The 14,885-nt window shown below is 36.8% G+C and overlaps 1 protein-coding gene across 9 annotated transcripts in view; it reads right to left on the minus strand.

Moving 5' to 3' along the window:
• SCAF11 (SR-related CTD associated factor 11) overlaps positions 1–14,885 on the minus strand; it is a 67,395-nt gene that overhangs the window by 12,237 nt on the left and 40,273 nt on the right. For 7 of the 9 annotated variants that reach the window (XM_070619448.1, XM_070619446.1, XM_070619447.1 and 4 more), the window contains 3 exons: positions 13,903–13,964; positions 565–623; positions 290–399 (listed from right to left, as the gene is read on the minus strand). In XM_070619448.1, coding sequence (XP_070475549.1) covers positions 290–399; positions 565–623; positions 13,903–13,964 — 231 coding nt within the window. Of the gene's footprint in view, positions 1–289; positions 400–564; positions 624–13,228; positions 13,372–13,902; positions 13,965–14,885 lie in introns of all 9 variants that reach the window. The other 2 variants (XM_070619453.1, XM_070619454.1) reach the window with 1 other exon arrangement.

The raw sequence follows: 14,885 nt of genomic DNA on the forward strand, positions 1-14,885 counted from the left end.
TCCACAAATGTCTACTTAGTATCTACATGCCAGTCACTAGATTCAAAGATGTCTGGATCTACTCTGTGGAACAATGTAATTTATTACTAATGAAAGCAAAGCCCACTAGCACAGGCAGTCACTGCATAACAGACAGGGTCATAGAATAATAGGTTTTCTCTTTTACTTTCACAAAAACAAGGTAGACTTTCACAGTGTTTGTTGAGCCAGAGTTTAAACTTCCATCAAAAGTTAAATATAATTAAAAATGAAGTATGAAAAGCATAAATTAAAAGTAGAAAATACTAACCAGTAAGCTCTACAGGTGAAAGAAGACTCTCCAGGGTGACTACTAGAAGGAAACATGTTGGAGAAGACATTCCTGAAGCACTGACTGGTACACGTGTTTGATCTTCGAGGCTAGAGAAGTAAAGAGGTTAGCGGAATAGCAAACAAAAAAACCTCCAGAATAGGGAGGGAATAGTTATATTTAAATATTGTGACATACCTGAGGCAATAGTTATGTAATAAACAATCATAAAGTGTTATTATCTAAGAAAAAGACTTTTCTTTATTTCAACAAACCTTATGCATCTTTATTGTTGCATTTTTCTTTCCTCCCATTTCACTGTATTTAGCGTTTTCTGTACAAAGACAAAAATACTTGGTTACCTTGTCTTAATTTTTATTTCAAAAGGTTGTAATCCAGGACTGATTATGGCATACTGACAAGAGAAAGTTAAAATATGTAGAAAAGTTGCATTTAAAATAACAGTACTTTCATTTACATAATTTTTACAAATCCTAATTTTATCTTATCTTCTTAGGCTACAGATACAAGGAAAATATAAGTGGCCACAAAGGAGAAAGCCAGTGAAGCATGTAAAACTGCTATGCTCAGAGCATGGCTACTAAAATTCTAGCCAACACTTTCTGGCATCTTATGCAAACTTAAACTACCTTGTAACAAAAAGTATATATAAGAAGTCAAATTACTTAATATCAATAATGTACTTAATATGTCCTTTCAAGCTATGACCTGAAAAACACACACTGTTAACCCACCTCAAGTAGGAGCTAACCGGGGAACTGAGGCCCTGAGCCCTTGTCAATCATAAACTACCACTTAACCAGTAGTACCGACTTCAAGTAAGTAACATCGCTCCTCCTCCAACTTTATGATTAGAATTTGCAGAAGCAGAAGAGTTCATTAAAAGAGCTTTCTGTTATAGCAATGTTTTTGGCTGCACTGCTTACGACTTGTTCTTTGGTTTTACCTGTCCCATCTGGAAATGTATTTCTATGGATATGGACTTCCAGGTTAAAGAAGATAAAGGATGGTTTCTGTTAACCACAAAACTTGTGGATCTTTACAGATTGCTGCTCTTAGTTTTTCTTTACCATCAAGCCCACATTATTAGTCATCTCTACCCATCAATAGATTTGTTGTCTGCAATAAACTGCCGCTGGTACTGCCATTGCTCTCTCCTCAGAAATCTGGAAAAAGTCTATGGTGCAAATGACAACTGCTCTTTGAACCTTCTGTCTTGCTTGCCTCACAAGGGGCCTACTGATTTTGTTCAAAATAAATCACCCTAACTCGGAGGCCTGTTTCCTGTTGTTGCAAGACCATATGTATTTAGGGTTTCTTCTGTCAGTCCAGTTGGTAACAGCCTACTTTCTACCTAATAGCATACTAATTTCCTTTTAAGTCACTATACAACAGCTGTTTGGTCTCTTGCTATTATCCATCCTTCACACATGTCCCACCCAGAACTGTAGTAACAAATGTAATTTCAGTGTTGGGGAGAGGGGTGCCGGCTGAGTTCTAGGAACTTATTTTCTTACCCGTTGACATATACTTTAGAGATGATACCAATTTTTAAAATTGTTTAAAGAAGCCAGGAATAAAAATGTGTGACAAGTACCCAGCCACATTCTTAGAAATAACTATTTCCTTCAGCTAGACATAGAATTGCAGTGTTGTAGCTACAGTGTCTTGTATACCTAAGGGTGCTGAGTCGTTTTCATTCACTCAATACTTAATGAGCATATACTGTGCGCAGAGCATTCCTTCACTCAGAAGCCTATCTCAGGAAGCCGCCACTACCCAAAATGCTCTCCATGGGAAGAACTGTTAGTTTTCTGGGCAATGTTAAGTGTGAAAATCTAGTACAAAAGCTTTTTCACATATTTCTGGGTAATTCTCAGGTAATTACTGAGCAGCTCCAATAACAATCTCAGAAAGCAATTAACACTGGGGGCTGGCCCCGTGGCCGAGTGGTTAAGTTCGCGTGCTCCGCTGCAGGCGGCCCAGTGTTTCGTTGGTTCGAATCCTGGGCGCGGACATGGCACTGCTCATCAAACCACGCTGAGGCAGCGTCCCACATGCCACAACTAGAAGGACCCACAACGAAGAATATACAACTATGTACTAGGGGGCTTTGGGGAGAAAAAGGAAAAAATAAATAAATAAATAAAATCTTAAAAAAAAAAAAAAGCAATCAACACTGGTGCATTTGTCTAAATTGTGGTTTCCTGGAGACCATTTCACAAATCTACTCTACTTATCTATCTGCCTTTGGACAGGAGTGATACACCTTTTCATTTAACTCTTATCAAAATAATGCATGTACATACTTTAAGAAATCAAACAGCACTTCTAGGCTTATAAAGAAAAACTACAGAAATCCCCACTCGACTTCAGCTCACCAAAAGCACTCATCAAGCCCTTTAGCTGTTTCTTCTAATATTTACCTCTTTATTTCTAAAACAACATGCTTATACTACTCTACCTTGATTTTTTCGGTTTCAGATATTTTCTAATGATTTTTTTTTTTTACTATAGAAGACCGTTTCTCTTATATCACTGCCCTTTTTATTTTCTTTGCTACCTCCACCCTAATGTTCTTTGTGATATATCAATGTTTGATATAAGCAATATTATATTATAATTATTAAACATTATTCACAGCCGAACCATGTACTGAATTATGATTACTTTTCTTGTACATCTTCTTGCTTTTCTTAGGGTTAATAACTGCTTTGTTCTCTCTTTCCCTTTTTTCCCCTATATTATCTATCATTAATTTAGCTAATTCTACAACACAAGTATAAATCTCAGTATACTCAAACACATCAACTCATCCATCAAGTTTGTTGCCCACTGTCTTGGAAATACTCTTCCTTTGCTCTACTCCAATCTAAAATGGTAACTCTCTAAAAGCTGCTATTCAACTGTTATCCTGGGACTGTCCTCTATCATCTTGATAATCCCCATTGTCTTTTTCCTGGGTTGTAATTCATTTTCTGAATCTCGCGTTGTTCTTTCATTTACTTTCTCATTTACTAAAGGATACACATCCTCCAGTAGAATTTTGAGAAAGGATGTGTGAGAATGAATTTTTGAGCTTTAATGTGTTTATCTTTTTTTTTTTAAGATTTTATTTTTTCCTTTTTCTCCCCAAAGCCCCCTGGTACATAGTTGTCATTTTTAGTTGTGGGTGCTTCTAGTTGTGGCATGTGGGATGCCACCTCACCATGGTTTGATGAGCGGTGCCATGTCCACGCCCAGGATTCAAACTGGTGAAACCCTAGGCCTGGTGAAACACGAAGTGGAGTGTGTGAACTTAACCGCTCAGCCACAGGGCCGGCCCTGAGAATATCTTTATTCTGTCCTAACACTTGATTGATAGTTTGGCATGAAGAATTTTCTAGGTTAGTAATTATTTACCCTAGATTTTTCAAGGTGTGCTCTATTGCTATATCTTTTGTTGTTGATAACACTCTTTCATACATGGCCTGTTTTGTCTATATGCTCTTAGGATCTTGTTATCTGCAGAGTTTTAGAATTTTATGAAGCACTTAGTGTAGATCTTTCCTCTTTTACCAGGTATTAGGTTATTCTTTACCTGGATACTCACACTCTACTAGTCTGGGTAATTCTCCTTTGTAGTACTTTTCTTGATAACTTTCTGCCTTGTAGAAAATTTTTCCCTTCTGAAATTTTATTATTCAGTAATGAACCTCATGGACTAATACCCTATCATCTCTTTGACTTTTCATCCCACTTTGAGATTTCTCAGCTTACCTTCTATTCCTGTTGAATTTTTTAAATTTCTGCTATAATATTTTTAATTTCCAAAAGTTTTCTTTTTGTAGTCTTTTCTTGTTTCATTGATGAAATATCCCTTCTCTTATTTTTGAGGACATTAATTTTTAAGTTGTTCCTTGTTTCCTAGCACAGGGTTTGTTCTATCAGATTCCTTTTGTCTCTGCTTTGATTTAAATTGAAGGTTTCCTCCAAATATCTGGTGATGCTTGATTGTTTGTGGGACACTAAAATACTGATTGAAAATGGTATGGATGAGTGGTGGTCAGAGCCTTTCAACTAATGGGTTTCACAGTAGCGTGATCAAGCAGAGATCTATTTCATTCAGAGACTCCCAAACATCAATATCTCCAAAGTCTTTTCTCTTAGGCAAGGAAGTATCCCAGAAGATGCCTCCTATGTCCCATCTTTGGAACAAGCAAGACTGCCAGTGCTTTGGGAAATGACAAGTAGAGAACTAGCGGCCTCAACATTTGACTTAATTTCCCTCTCTTTACTCTGTTGTTTCCTCTACCCTCATTTGTGCTAGAGTTTAATCTGATTCAAGCACTCACTCTAGAGAGTAAGCTTCCAATCTTTGCCTGGGTAGCTCCTTCCCCTACCCTGTCCAGCCAGGAATCTGCAAGATAAACTACCCTTTAAAAAAATTTTACCCGCTTCTGTTTTTTGGCACCACCCTGTATGCCCGCTTTCAGAGATAACAGAAGCATCCAGATCCAAGACTGTCTAAGGTTCTACGGTACGGGAACTCATTTGATTCTTTTTTTTTAAATTGAAGTATAGTTGACATACAAAACAGTTTCAGGTACATCAGGTGATTCAATATTTACATACACTACAAAATGATCACAGTAAGTCTAGTTACCATCTGTCACCATACAAAGGCCTTATAATATTACTGACTAAATTCCATATACTGTACATTACATCCCCCTGACTCGTTCACTCTATACCCCGAAAGTTTGTACCTCTTATCCCCTTCACCTATTTCACCCACCCCCAAGCCCTCCCCCTCTCTGATAACCACCAGTTTGTTTCCTGTATTTATGAGTCTGATTCTGCTTTGTTTTGTTTATTTGCTTGTTTTGGTTTTCAGATTCCACATATAAGTGAAATCATACGGTATTTGTCTTTCTCTGCTTGATGTTTCACTTAGCACTGATTTGATTCTCAACTCCCCTCTTCCCATGAAAGGTTTACATTCCAGCTTTCTGCTAAAACAGTTTACTATTCACCTTGTACAATCACTTTCAAGCTACTATTTTGTGGACATCTCTTTTTGTTTGAGGAAGATTGGCCCTGAGCTAATAACATCTTTTGCCAATTCTCCTCTTTTTGTTGAGAAAGACTGGCCCTAAGCTAACATCCATGCCCATCTTCCTCTACTTTATATGTAGGACGCTTACCACATCAAGGCTTGCTGAGCAGTGCCATGTCCGCACCTGGGATTTGAACCGGCGAATCCCGGCCTGCCGAAATGGAATGTGTGCACTTAACCGCTATGCCACCGGGCGGGCCCCGTGGACATCTCTTATCTGCTGTCCCTTCTCTCCAGGTCTCTTCTCTTTGCGGCTTTAAATTTTTCTTTACATTCTTTTATTGTTATTTTAGTAGAGTTTTGGGAGGGATTAAAGAATTAAACAGGTACTCAATCTGCTATGCTTAACTAGAAGCTTGTGTTATTTGTTTGAATTCAGTGTATGCCAAAACATATTTCATGGAAACATCTTTTTCCACAATACAAAACAGTACAAAAAAGGTAGTGAGCTTAGGGTCCAGTACTTGGCAGGCACCCAATTAAAGTTCAATTAATTGATTCCAAAGTTAATAAAGCCATAATTAAATAGATTCAGCAAGTAAAGAAGTACTCCATTAAGAAATACCTGAAAAACAGATACTTTTTATAGACTACATCAATTATAAACTATTAGCACAAATAAAAGATTAATGTTTATTCCAAGAACAAAGCACATAAGGAGGTTAAAATAAAAAAAAGTAGTATGGGGCCGGCCCCATGGCCTAGTGGTTAAGTTCAGCACACTCTGCTTCGGTGGCCTGGGTTTGGTTCCTGGGCATGGACCTATATCATTCCTTGGCAGCCATGCTGTGGTGGTGACCCACATACAAAATAGAGGATGATTGGCATGGATGTTAGCTTAGGGTGAATCTTTCTCAAGCAAAGAGCGGAAGATTGGCAACAGACATTAGCTCAGGGCAAATCTTTCTCAGCACACACACACACAAAAAGGGCAGTATGACAACTCAGTTGTCTAGCATGACTGAAGAATAAAAAGCGACATTTCCTTAACAACTTTGCCAAAAGGTAGTTTGTCTAACTTTTCATAATACTTTTAGTCAGGCAACACCATCTTCATTAAATGGAGAAACATAAAATTAAACAGTTTTTATAATTTTACTAGAGTCACAGATGATTTAATGGAAAAACCAATACAAAACCCAAGTGGTCCAATTTCCAACAAAATTGTCTATTAGGTTTGCTGGAGTTTTAACTAATATTATACTAATAATTTCTAATCCAGATAAAAGAATTTCACAATTTCATATGCTCTATTCATTAGTTTGAGAAGTGTATAACACAAAGATAAATAACTACAGGTTTATCAAAGAACAGCCCCTTTCTGCTTCAAAAAACTCTAAGAAATTAAAGAAGCTAAACTGAATTGCTTCTAAAATCCAGCCAAACAATCCTAGGTAAAGACAGAGACAATATCTTCTCAAAAAGTTCTTTTAGAGAAAGAAATTTAAATTATCCTTAGTGACATCATGGTTTCTATTCAGTGTAACTGGGTAAATAAATAAAGACGTACTTAATTTGTGCAACTTCCTACTAACTCTACCTTCATCTTTGTCTCTCAGTTCTTCGCTCAGTCATCAAATGCCTACATTTAAGGGTCCAAGGTTGTTTCCCTCTCACATGATAGGTTCAGTAATGACTTTGAGAGAATTACATGTAACATTTATAGGTTCTCTTAGTCTTCTAATGAGGCAGTTTGTTAATAAATAATATCTAAGAAATTTCATAAGGAATGTGAAAATTGAAAGTTAAAACTCTTAAAGGTCCTATTCCTATAGGTATGGTTTATCAACTGTAGCCTGAAAAAATAGACTGATATCTATCACATTTCTGAAAGGTAAGGCAAATTAATCAAGGTTAATTTGTCGATTAAGAAGGGAACAGACACTATGCTATCAAAATGATAGTTAATTTTACATTAACAATTATGTTTTAGCTCAAAAGTACATCCAAACAAGAGCCATCAGAATAAGGCAGTAATGTAAGCTATAAAGGTTGCAGACAACCATACAGTGAGAGGCTTAAAGTGAGTAACATTAACAATATCATACTTTAGTATTTTCTGTAGTGGGAAGAGGCACAGGATATGGAGTCAGAAGACTGGATCAAATTCTGGCTGCTCCAACTGTTAGCTGTGTGATGTTGGCCAAGATATTTAGCCTTTTAAAACTGTGTTAAAGTTTATAACTATGAGTGATTTTGAATACTAATGAAGTACAAAAAATGACACCTACAGCAGATTTAACTAATGCAAACATTTAGCCAGTTCTACTTTACATTAATCTCTTTCTTCTTCCTTCACTAGAGGAAACTTCTCTCCTGAAATTGATGGTATCATTCTCATACTTAAGCTTTCTGGGTCTCAGTTTCCTGTTTGTTACATCTAGAAACCAATTACTTTTTATCATCAGGTAGTTCTAGCCAAGGGCAATCAAATAAATACTTAATAATCATTACCACTTTGTATGATACCCTGGAAAATGCCATATAGAAAACACAATCACTACTCACAAAGAAACTTAAAATCTTATTAGAAAAAACACAAAGCAGGACAATATACTTATTTCACTGAAGTTAACTGTGAGACCTTGAATTATTTTATCCACCACTATAGGGGGAAAATGGCCCATTACATTCTCATGGTACTTTTTTTTAATTATAGAAAATTTCAAACAAATACAAAAGTAGAGAGACTAGCATAATGAAATCCTCTATACCCACCCAACCTCTAAAATGTTAATTCACGTCCAATGTTAATTTATCTACTACCTTCTCAAGATCATTTTGAAACAAATTCTGGACATCAAATCATTTAATGCATAAATACTTCAGTGTATAATTCTAACAGATAAGTGCTCTTTTGGGGAAAAAAATTCCTTAATATCACAAGTTAAAAAAACAAAAAATCCCCAATAATTCCTTAATATCAAATAGCCAATGTTCGATTTTCCCTAATTGTCCATGTAGTTATGTATTTTTTACTTTCTTTTTGTGACATGTTAGAATATGGATCCAAATAAGATCCCTACATTGTGACTGGCTGAATGTTTCTTTGTCTCCTTTAATCTACAGGTTCCCCTTCAACCCTTTTAAACTCCTTGGAATGTTTTGACTGAAAAAATCAGGTCATTTATCTTTGGTTTAAATCTTGCTGCTTGTATCTCCCTGTGGTCACTTAACATGCATCGCTGCCTCCGTTTATCTTGTAAATTAGTAGTTAGATTTCTTAATCAGATGCAGGGTTTTGTTTTTTGTTGGTCATATTACTGCATATTTGTTGTTATTTACTTCCATAAGGAGGTGTTTAAAGTCTGTCTCTCCTTTTGTGATGCTAACAGCCACTGCTGATCACTGCTCAAATCCATTATAATTTCATCTTCAATTATTTGTTGAAATACTTCTAAAAAAATTACCTTTCCTTTATTACCTGTTCAATTATCCTGATGTATAGTTTGGAAAGGCAAGATAGATGCTTGGATCTTTCCTTTTATATATCCGTTTTCAAAACGAGTTAACTTTCTGGCATCCTCCAAAATAGACTAAATAGTTTGGTTATCTATTTGTCTACTTATAAAGTAGCATCATGAACTCATGGACTTAAACATCTGACAGGTTTCAATAACTGTAGTTATTATTAGCCTTCTTGATGCTCAAATTGTCCCATTTTTGCCCAGAGGGAGCCCAATCAAGTTGATTCCTGAGACTTTTTGTTATGATCCTAGTAGTCTTTGAAAGCTTCCTTGCTTTCTCTTAGAAAAAACGTTCTAGGCACATCTTATTTATTTACTACCTCAAACCTGGAATCAGTCATTTATTTCAATAAGCCCTAGTTCTTTTATTGGGAAATGGTATTTAGAGAACACAATCTGGGCACTTGGTTGGGTCACAATGTTTTCTATCATTTAGAAATTTTATTTTATAATGACTGAAAGAGCTCTTTTTGACCTTGTCATGGGTTGAAAGTATCCCCCCCAAAATTCATGTCCACCTGGAACCTCAGAATATGACATTTAGAAATAGGGTCTTGGCAGATCAATTAAGATAAGATTGATGTGAGATCATACTGGATTAGGGTGTGCACTAAATCCAATGAGAGTGTCCTTATCAGATACAGAATATGATACAGAGGGAGACAAAAAGGCTGCCATGTGAAGACAGAGGCAGAGATTTCAGGGCTGCAGCTACAAGCCAAAGAAGGTCAAAGATTGCCAGGAGCCACCAGAAGTTAGGGAGAGGCAAGGAAGAACTCTTCCTTAGAGCCTTAGAGGAGCATGGGTCTACAGAGACCTTGACTTCAGACTTCTAACCCTCGGACTGTGAAAAAAACAAGTTTCTGTTGTTTAAGCCACTAAGTTTGTGGTTAATTTGTTACAGGAAACTAACATAGTTTCTATATAGGAAACTAATACAGATCTAGACATAGTTCTTTTCCTGTTTTTAAATCAAATCATAAATAAAAACGAATATATAGGTATAGTAAATTGATTAAGGTATTCATAAAACTTCTTTTTCTAATTACTCTTCAACTCTTTAATTTGTCAATGACCATTTTTCACATAATATCATCTTTGTGCTATCAAGAACAGTGGTGATTTCTTCAGGAAATCCATCAAAGAACTAAATCATTGGCGCTGTACTCTTATACTGGCTTTGCAATTAAGCATGTAGAACTGGCCAACTTTGACTCTTTTGGGAATGATGGCACACACGTCTGATTGATTCCCCCCAATTCTCCCACTCTCAATTAGGCGTCTAGTCCACAATTATCTATGGACTTTCTTCCAACCTTCTGCTATCCATTCTTCAAATTTAATGATTAACACTTTGTATGTTCATACATTCGCAGGCAGTAACAACCACTGCTGCTTGGCCAAGTGTGATCATACAGGGCAAGTGATAGACAGAATCCCATTTCAGAGATGTCAGAATGTGAAAAAAAATGGATTTTCAGAATTGATCAAATAAGGGGTGTGCTAAATGAGTTATAAAGACAAAAAGAAACACAACTTCAGAAAACAGAGACAACATTAGAAATTTTCTGACAGCTATTTGGTTTTCCATCTTTTTGGAATACCTTTACGAAGTTAGTTTTCCAAAAATGGTTTCACCACATTGTATCCCACTGAAAAAAAGCTTTAATGGTAGCTACTACTTGCATAACATTACTCCCTATAAGATAATATCCAGAAATTTTAGCTTTATTGGTCAAAACTCTCTATGATGATGTGGCCGGCCCGGTAGCGAAGCGGTTAAGTTCACACGTTCTGCTTCGGCAGCCTGGGGTTCACCAGTTCAGATCCCAGGTGCGGACATGGCACCGCTTCTCAAGCCATGCTGTGGTAGGCGTCCCACATATAAAGTAGAGGAAGATGGGCACGGATGGTAGCTCAGGGCCAGTCTTCCTCAGCAAAAAGAGGAGGATTGGCAGATGTTAGCTGAGGGCTAGTCTTCCTCAAAACAAACAAACAAACAAAACTCTCTATGATGACCTCAACCTTCCTTTCCAGTCTTATTTCTGACATGGTCTTAAACATTTTTGCCTGAACTTAAGAGTGGGGAAAGAAATGACAACTGGAAGAAATCATCAATTTAACCTAGAGCCAAGCACAAATACACATATCAACGTGAAGCAATCATCACTAAAATAATTTGAAGTTGAATACATCTTATCTGTATATGGCATGCAAACATCCATATTTCTTCAGAACATCTCTACTTGGTTGTAGCATAGGCATCTTATATGTCCAAAAGAGAATTCCTGATTATACCCTCCCAAACATTCTCCTACCAACCTTCCCTAGGTCAGTAATTGGCAACTGCATTTTAACAGATGCTCAGGCCAAGACCTTAGAGTTAACTTTTACTTCCCTCTTCCTTGTACTCCACATTCAATCCATCAGCAAATCCAGTTAATTACACCTTTGAAACACAATACATACAGAATTAAACCACTTTCACCACCTCCACTAACATCCTCTTGTCCCAGGCCACGACAATCTGTAGCCTGGAAAACAGCCACCTAAGTAGTCTCTCAGTCTTCCTCGGAGACTCCTCCCCTCCCCTATGATCTATTCTCCCCTTAACAGCAAGAGCGATGTTCAATAATACGTCTGATTATGTTATTCCTGAAAATGCTTCTCATCTCACACAGGCCTCCCCACCAATGTCTTACTCTCCCTCTTCCACCTACATCATAACTCAATCATTCTAGTCATACTGATCTCCACACTATTGCTCGAACATACCAAGAATGCTCCTGTCTCAGGGCTTCTGCACTTGCTGTTCCCTTGCCTGGAATACTTTTCCCTGAGATATGTCCATGGCTTAATCCCCTTACTTCTTTTAGATTGCTATACAAATATAACCTTATCCAAGAGGCTTTTCCCAACCCCTTATGTAAAATATCACTTCCACAATGGTATCACCCTTTATCCCTTTACCCTGCTTTATTCTTCCTTAAAGCACTTATCACCACCTGTCATATTATACATTTGTCTTTTTACTGTCGATAGAAGACACTCTCTTTTAGCAAATACTTTGTCTCTTTTGTGCACTACTATACCCTTAAGAGTTCAGAACTGTGTCTGGCACAGCTGGCTGAATGAATGAGTTCATCTCAATTCCCTTTTACTCTCCTCATATGAATATCTCATAGTGAGTATGTACTGAGTATGAACTTAGAATTTAAACCTGAGTAATTTTCATTAAATGTGTGATACCTAAATACAAGCTAACTAAAGTTATTTCATCAAGTACATAATCTATTTCAATGCAGGAAGAAAAGATGGCCATGTTAGATGTTTTAAACTCCCCAAGTAAAAAGCAACATCATAGAAAAACTAACTAAATGGGTAATGAATTAAGTACCTAGTACCCCTCAAATAAAGCCAGACTTGCTCAGTTAAGACATTTGCTCATAATCATCTGGGTATTAGTACTCTTGTATCAAAATAAACAAGAGCATACTCATAAAGTATAATGAGTATTTCTGCCTATCCTAATCAAATGACTTCAGGTATATTAACTTAAGTAGACATGGCATTAGGTTACAGGCCTTGGACAATATTAACCTTCTGGCAGGAATAGGTTTTTTTAAGAACTATAATTAAAAATGAGCTCTCCAATGATAAAATGGCTTAGGATGTCCACTAAAAACTTATTTAGTATTTCATACTCTGAATAGTGAAACAAATTTTCAAATCCGAATGAGTCACAGATTCCTATAAATGGCCTTCACTACACTGAAGCACTATAGGTTTAGGATTTGCCTATGCTTCTCTCTCTAAAAATAAGTCCAGGCAGGAGATATATACTTAAAGAAAATTACAGTAGTCATAAAACTAAAATTAACATAGTGAGAGCAGGCCAACACAGTGAGAGCAGGCCAAATTATCTAAAGAAAATCTGTAACATCATTTAATTTTCCTCAGCAGTAAATTTTATATCAGATCCTAGAGTTACCAAGCAAAGGCTATCCATAAAACAGGATGCTAATCTACAGCAATGACATAGAAAAATAAAAAGGTTTTGATATCTAAAGTTCTTTAATAAAAGAAAAATGTTTAACCATTCAAGTGTTTTTAGTGCAATTCCACTTTAATAGTAAATTATCTAAGGCAGAGCATTTAATCTGCAAATCTGAAGGTCTATAAACCTGAGAGATGTTAATTTCAACCAGAAAAATCAATAACCACCACCAAACTTAGTATTCTTAATGTATAAAAAAATGAAGTTATTATCATTTACTTTTAAGAACAATGAATTCATTAATTCTTTTTAACTATAAACAGAAATTTATTGTAACCTAGCCTATAAATGCTCACCTCCTTGCTTACAAACAGCTCATAGTAAGTCGTTCTTTGGAACAGAATAAACAGCCTGAGCTCCAAGAAGGAGTCACACAGCACTACAGTGCCATTTTTCTCAGGCCCTGCTGCAAAGCTTTCTTGTTTTAGAGAACCATGCACTAGACAAGAACAAAAGACAGGAATATTTAACTGCTCAGATAGATAAATATGTAAGAGGTGCTTTATTTCCAGACAAAGTTTCAAATTAGAAGTGTGGCTAGAGGGCAAACTACAACTTCCTCTGGGAACTGTGAATTAACTTCTCACTGTCACAGACTCCCCTTGCTACTTACAGTTACTGGCCCACAAGGTACCTCACCCCCTCTCCCCTAAGGACTCTCGCACTAATGAGTAGAGTAAGACCACAATGTATGTTGCTAACCACCCAGTAATTGGAAAACACTCTCTTCTTTTCCTTTCCCAACACACACACACACGCACTCACTCTCCTCTTCCCTCCCTCCAAGCTGAGAATAAAAATAAAAAGGGCAAGGAACAACACAAATGACTCCATGAAAGCAGTTTATGTATGGCTGAACACAATGTACAGAGCTCAGGAGAGTTCTATGTACAACTCAAATAAGAACTGTGGCACAAGCATTAAAGTAAGAAACACAAACAGGTAGAAAACACAAGTAAAAGTCACTTACTGTGTATCATCTTCAAGTCATAAAGTTTTGCACTTAATAGATCTTCTCTTAGGACTTTTTTCCTGTAAACATCAATAAAGAGGTGAAATAATCAAGAGAAAACTGTCATTTTGCCCATTTATTTTTAATTCATTGCATACCAAAATGAAATCTATTATGCACTGAGTTTTAAATTCTAGCAAAGAAAGCATGACTAGCTGCCACTCTCCACTTCACTGACTTACAACAGAGGTCTACTACCAAGAAACAACATACCATCACAATCCCTTTCCCTGGAACTGGTAGAAAGTATGTCAGTTAAGACACCTGCTCATAATCATCTGGGTATTAGTACTCTTGTATCAAAGTATACAAGACTTTGCTATGAGAAAGAGAGGGGTGTCAGAGTTTTACTGCTTTAGAAGGGAGAGGCAACACTGAATGGATATCATCTAAGTGCTGGAGAGACTAGGCATATGCAGTAAGACTGAATGGGAGGAATGCTAAAAACATCCCAAAGACTCCACAAAGAATGTACTGTAAATATCCACTAGCTGACAGATTTTCCACCTTGGGAGAAATCATCAAGGGTCTGACTTGGTGGGCAAAAGCAAATTATTATTTTGCATCTGTTATTTCCCTATACCATCTCCCTAGCACAAATCCCTGAGAAAAAGCAGTTAAGCATGTGGACTACCTCAGCTGGATCAGACCCACCGTATGGACCTGTTATAGGAGATGATCACCACGCTCTCAGCAAGAGCCAAGAGAACTGAGGGAATTCTGAGAAAGCACAAAAAAGCATATCCATGACATTGTCACAGCCAGTGATAGAAGTTGTAGCAAGAATGAAGCTAGCAAAAGGCATTTCTTCATAACGCCTGGGAAAAGTGTGCTAATCTACTATGTAAACATCAACGCAAGAATCAAAGGTGACTCACATACAGTTAAAAGGAAACGTAAATAAAATTTGTTCTAATGCAGGTATTAACTTGGGTCTATAG

The sequence above is a fragment of the Equus przewalskii genome, chromosome 5, assembly GCF_037783145.1.
Source record: "Equus przewalskii isolate Varuska chromosome 5, EquPr2, whole genome shotgun sequence".
Classification (NCBI taxonomy): Eukaryota; Metazoa; Chordata; class Mammalia; order Perissodactyla; family Equidae; genus Equus; species Equus przewalskii.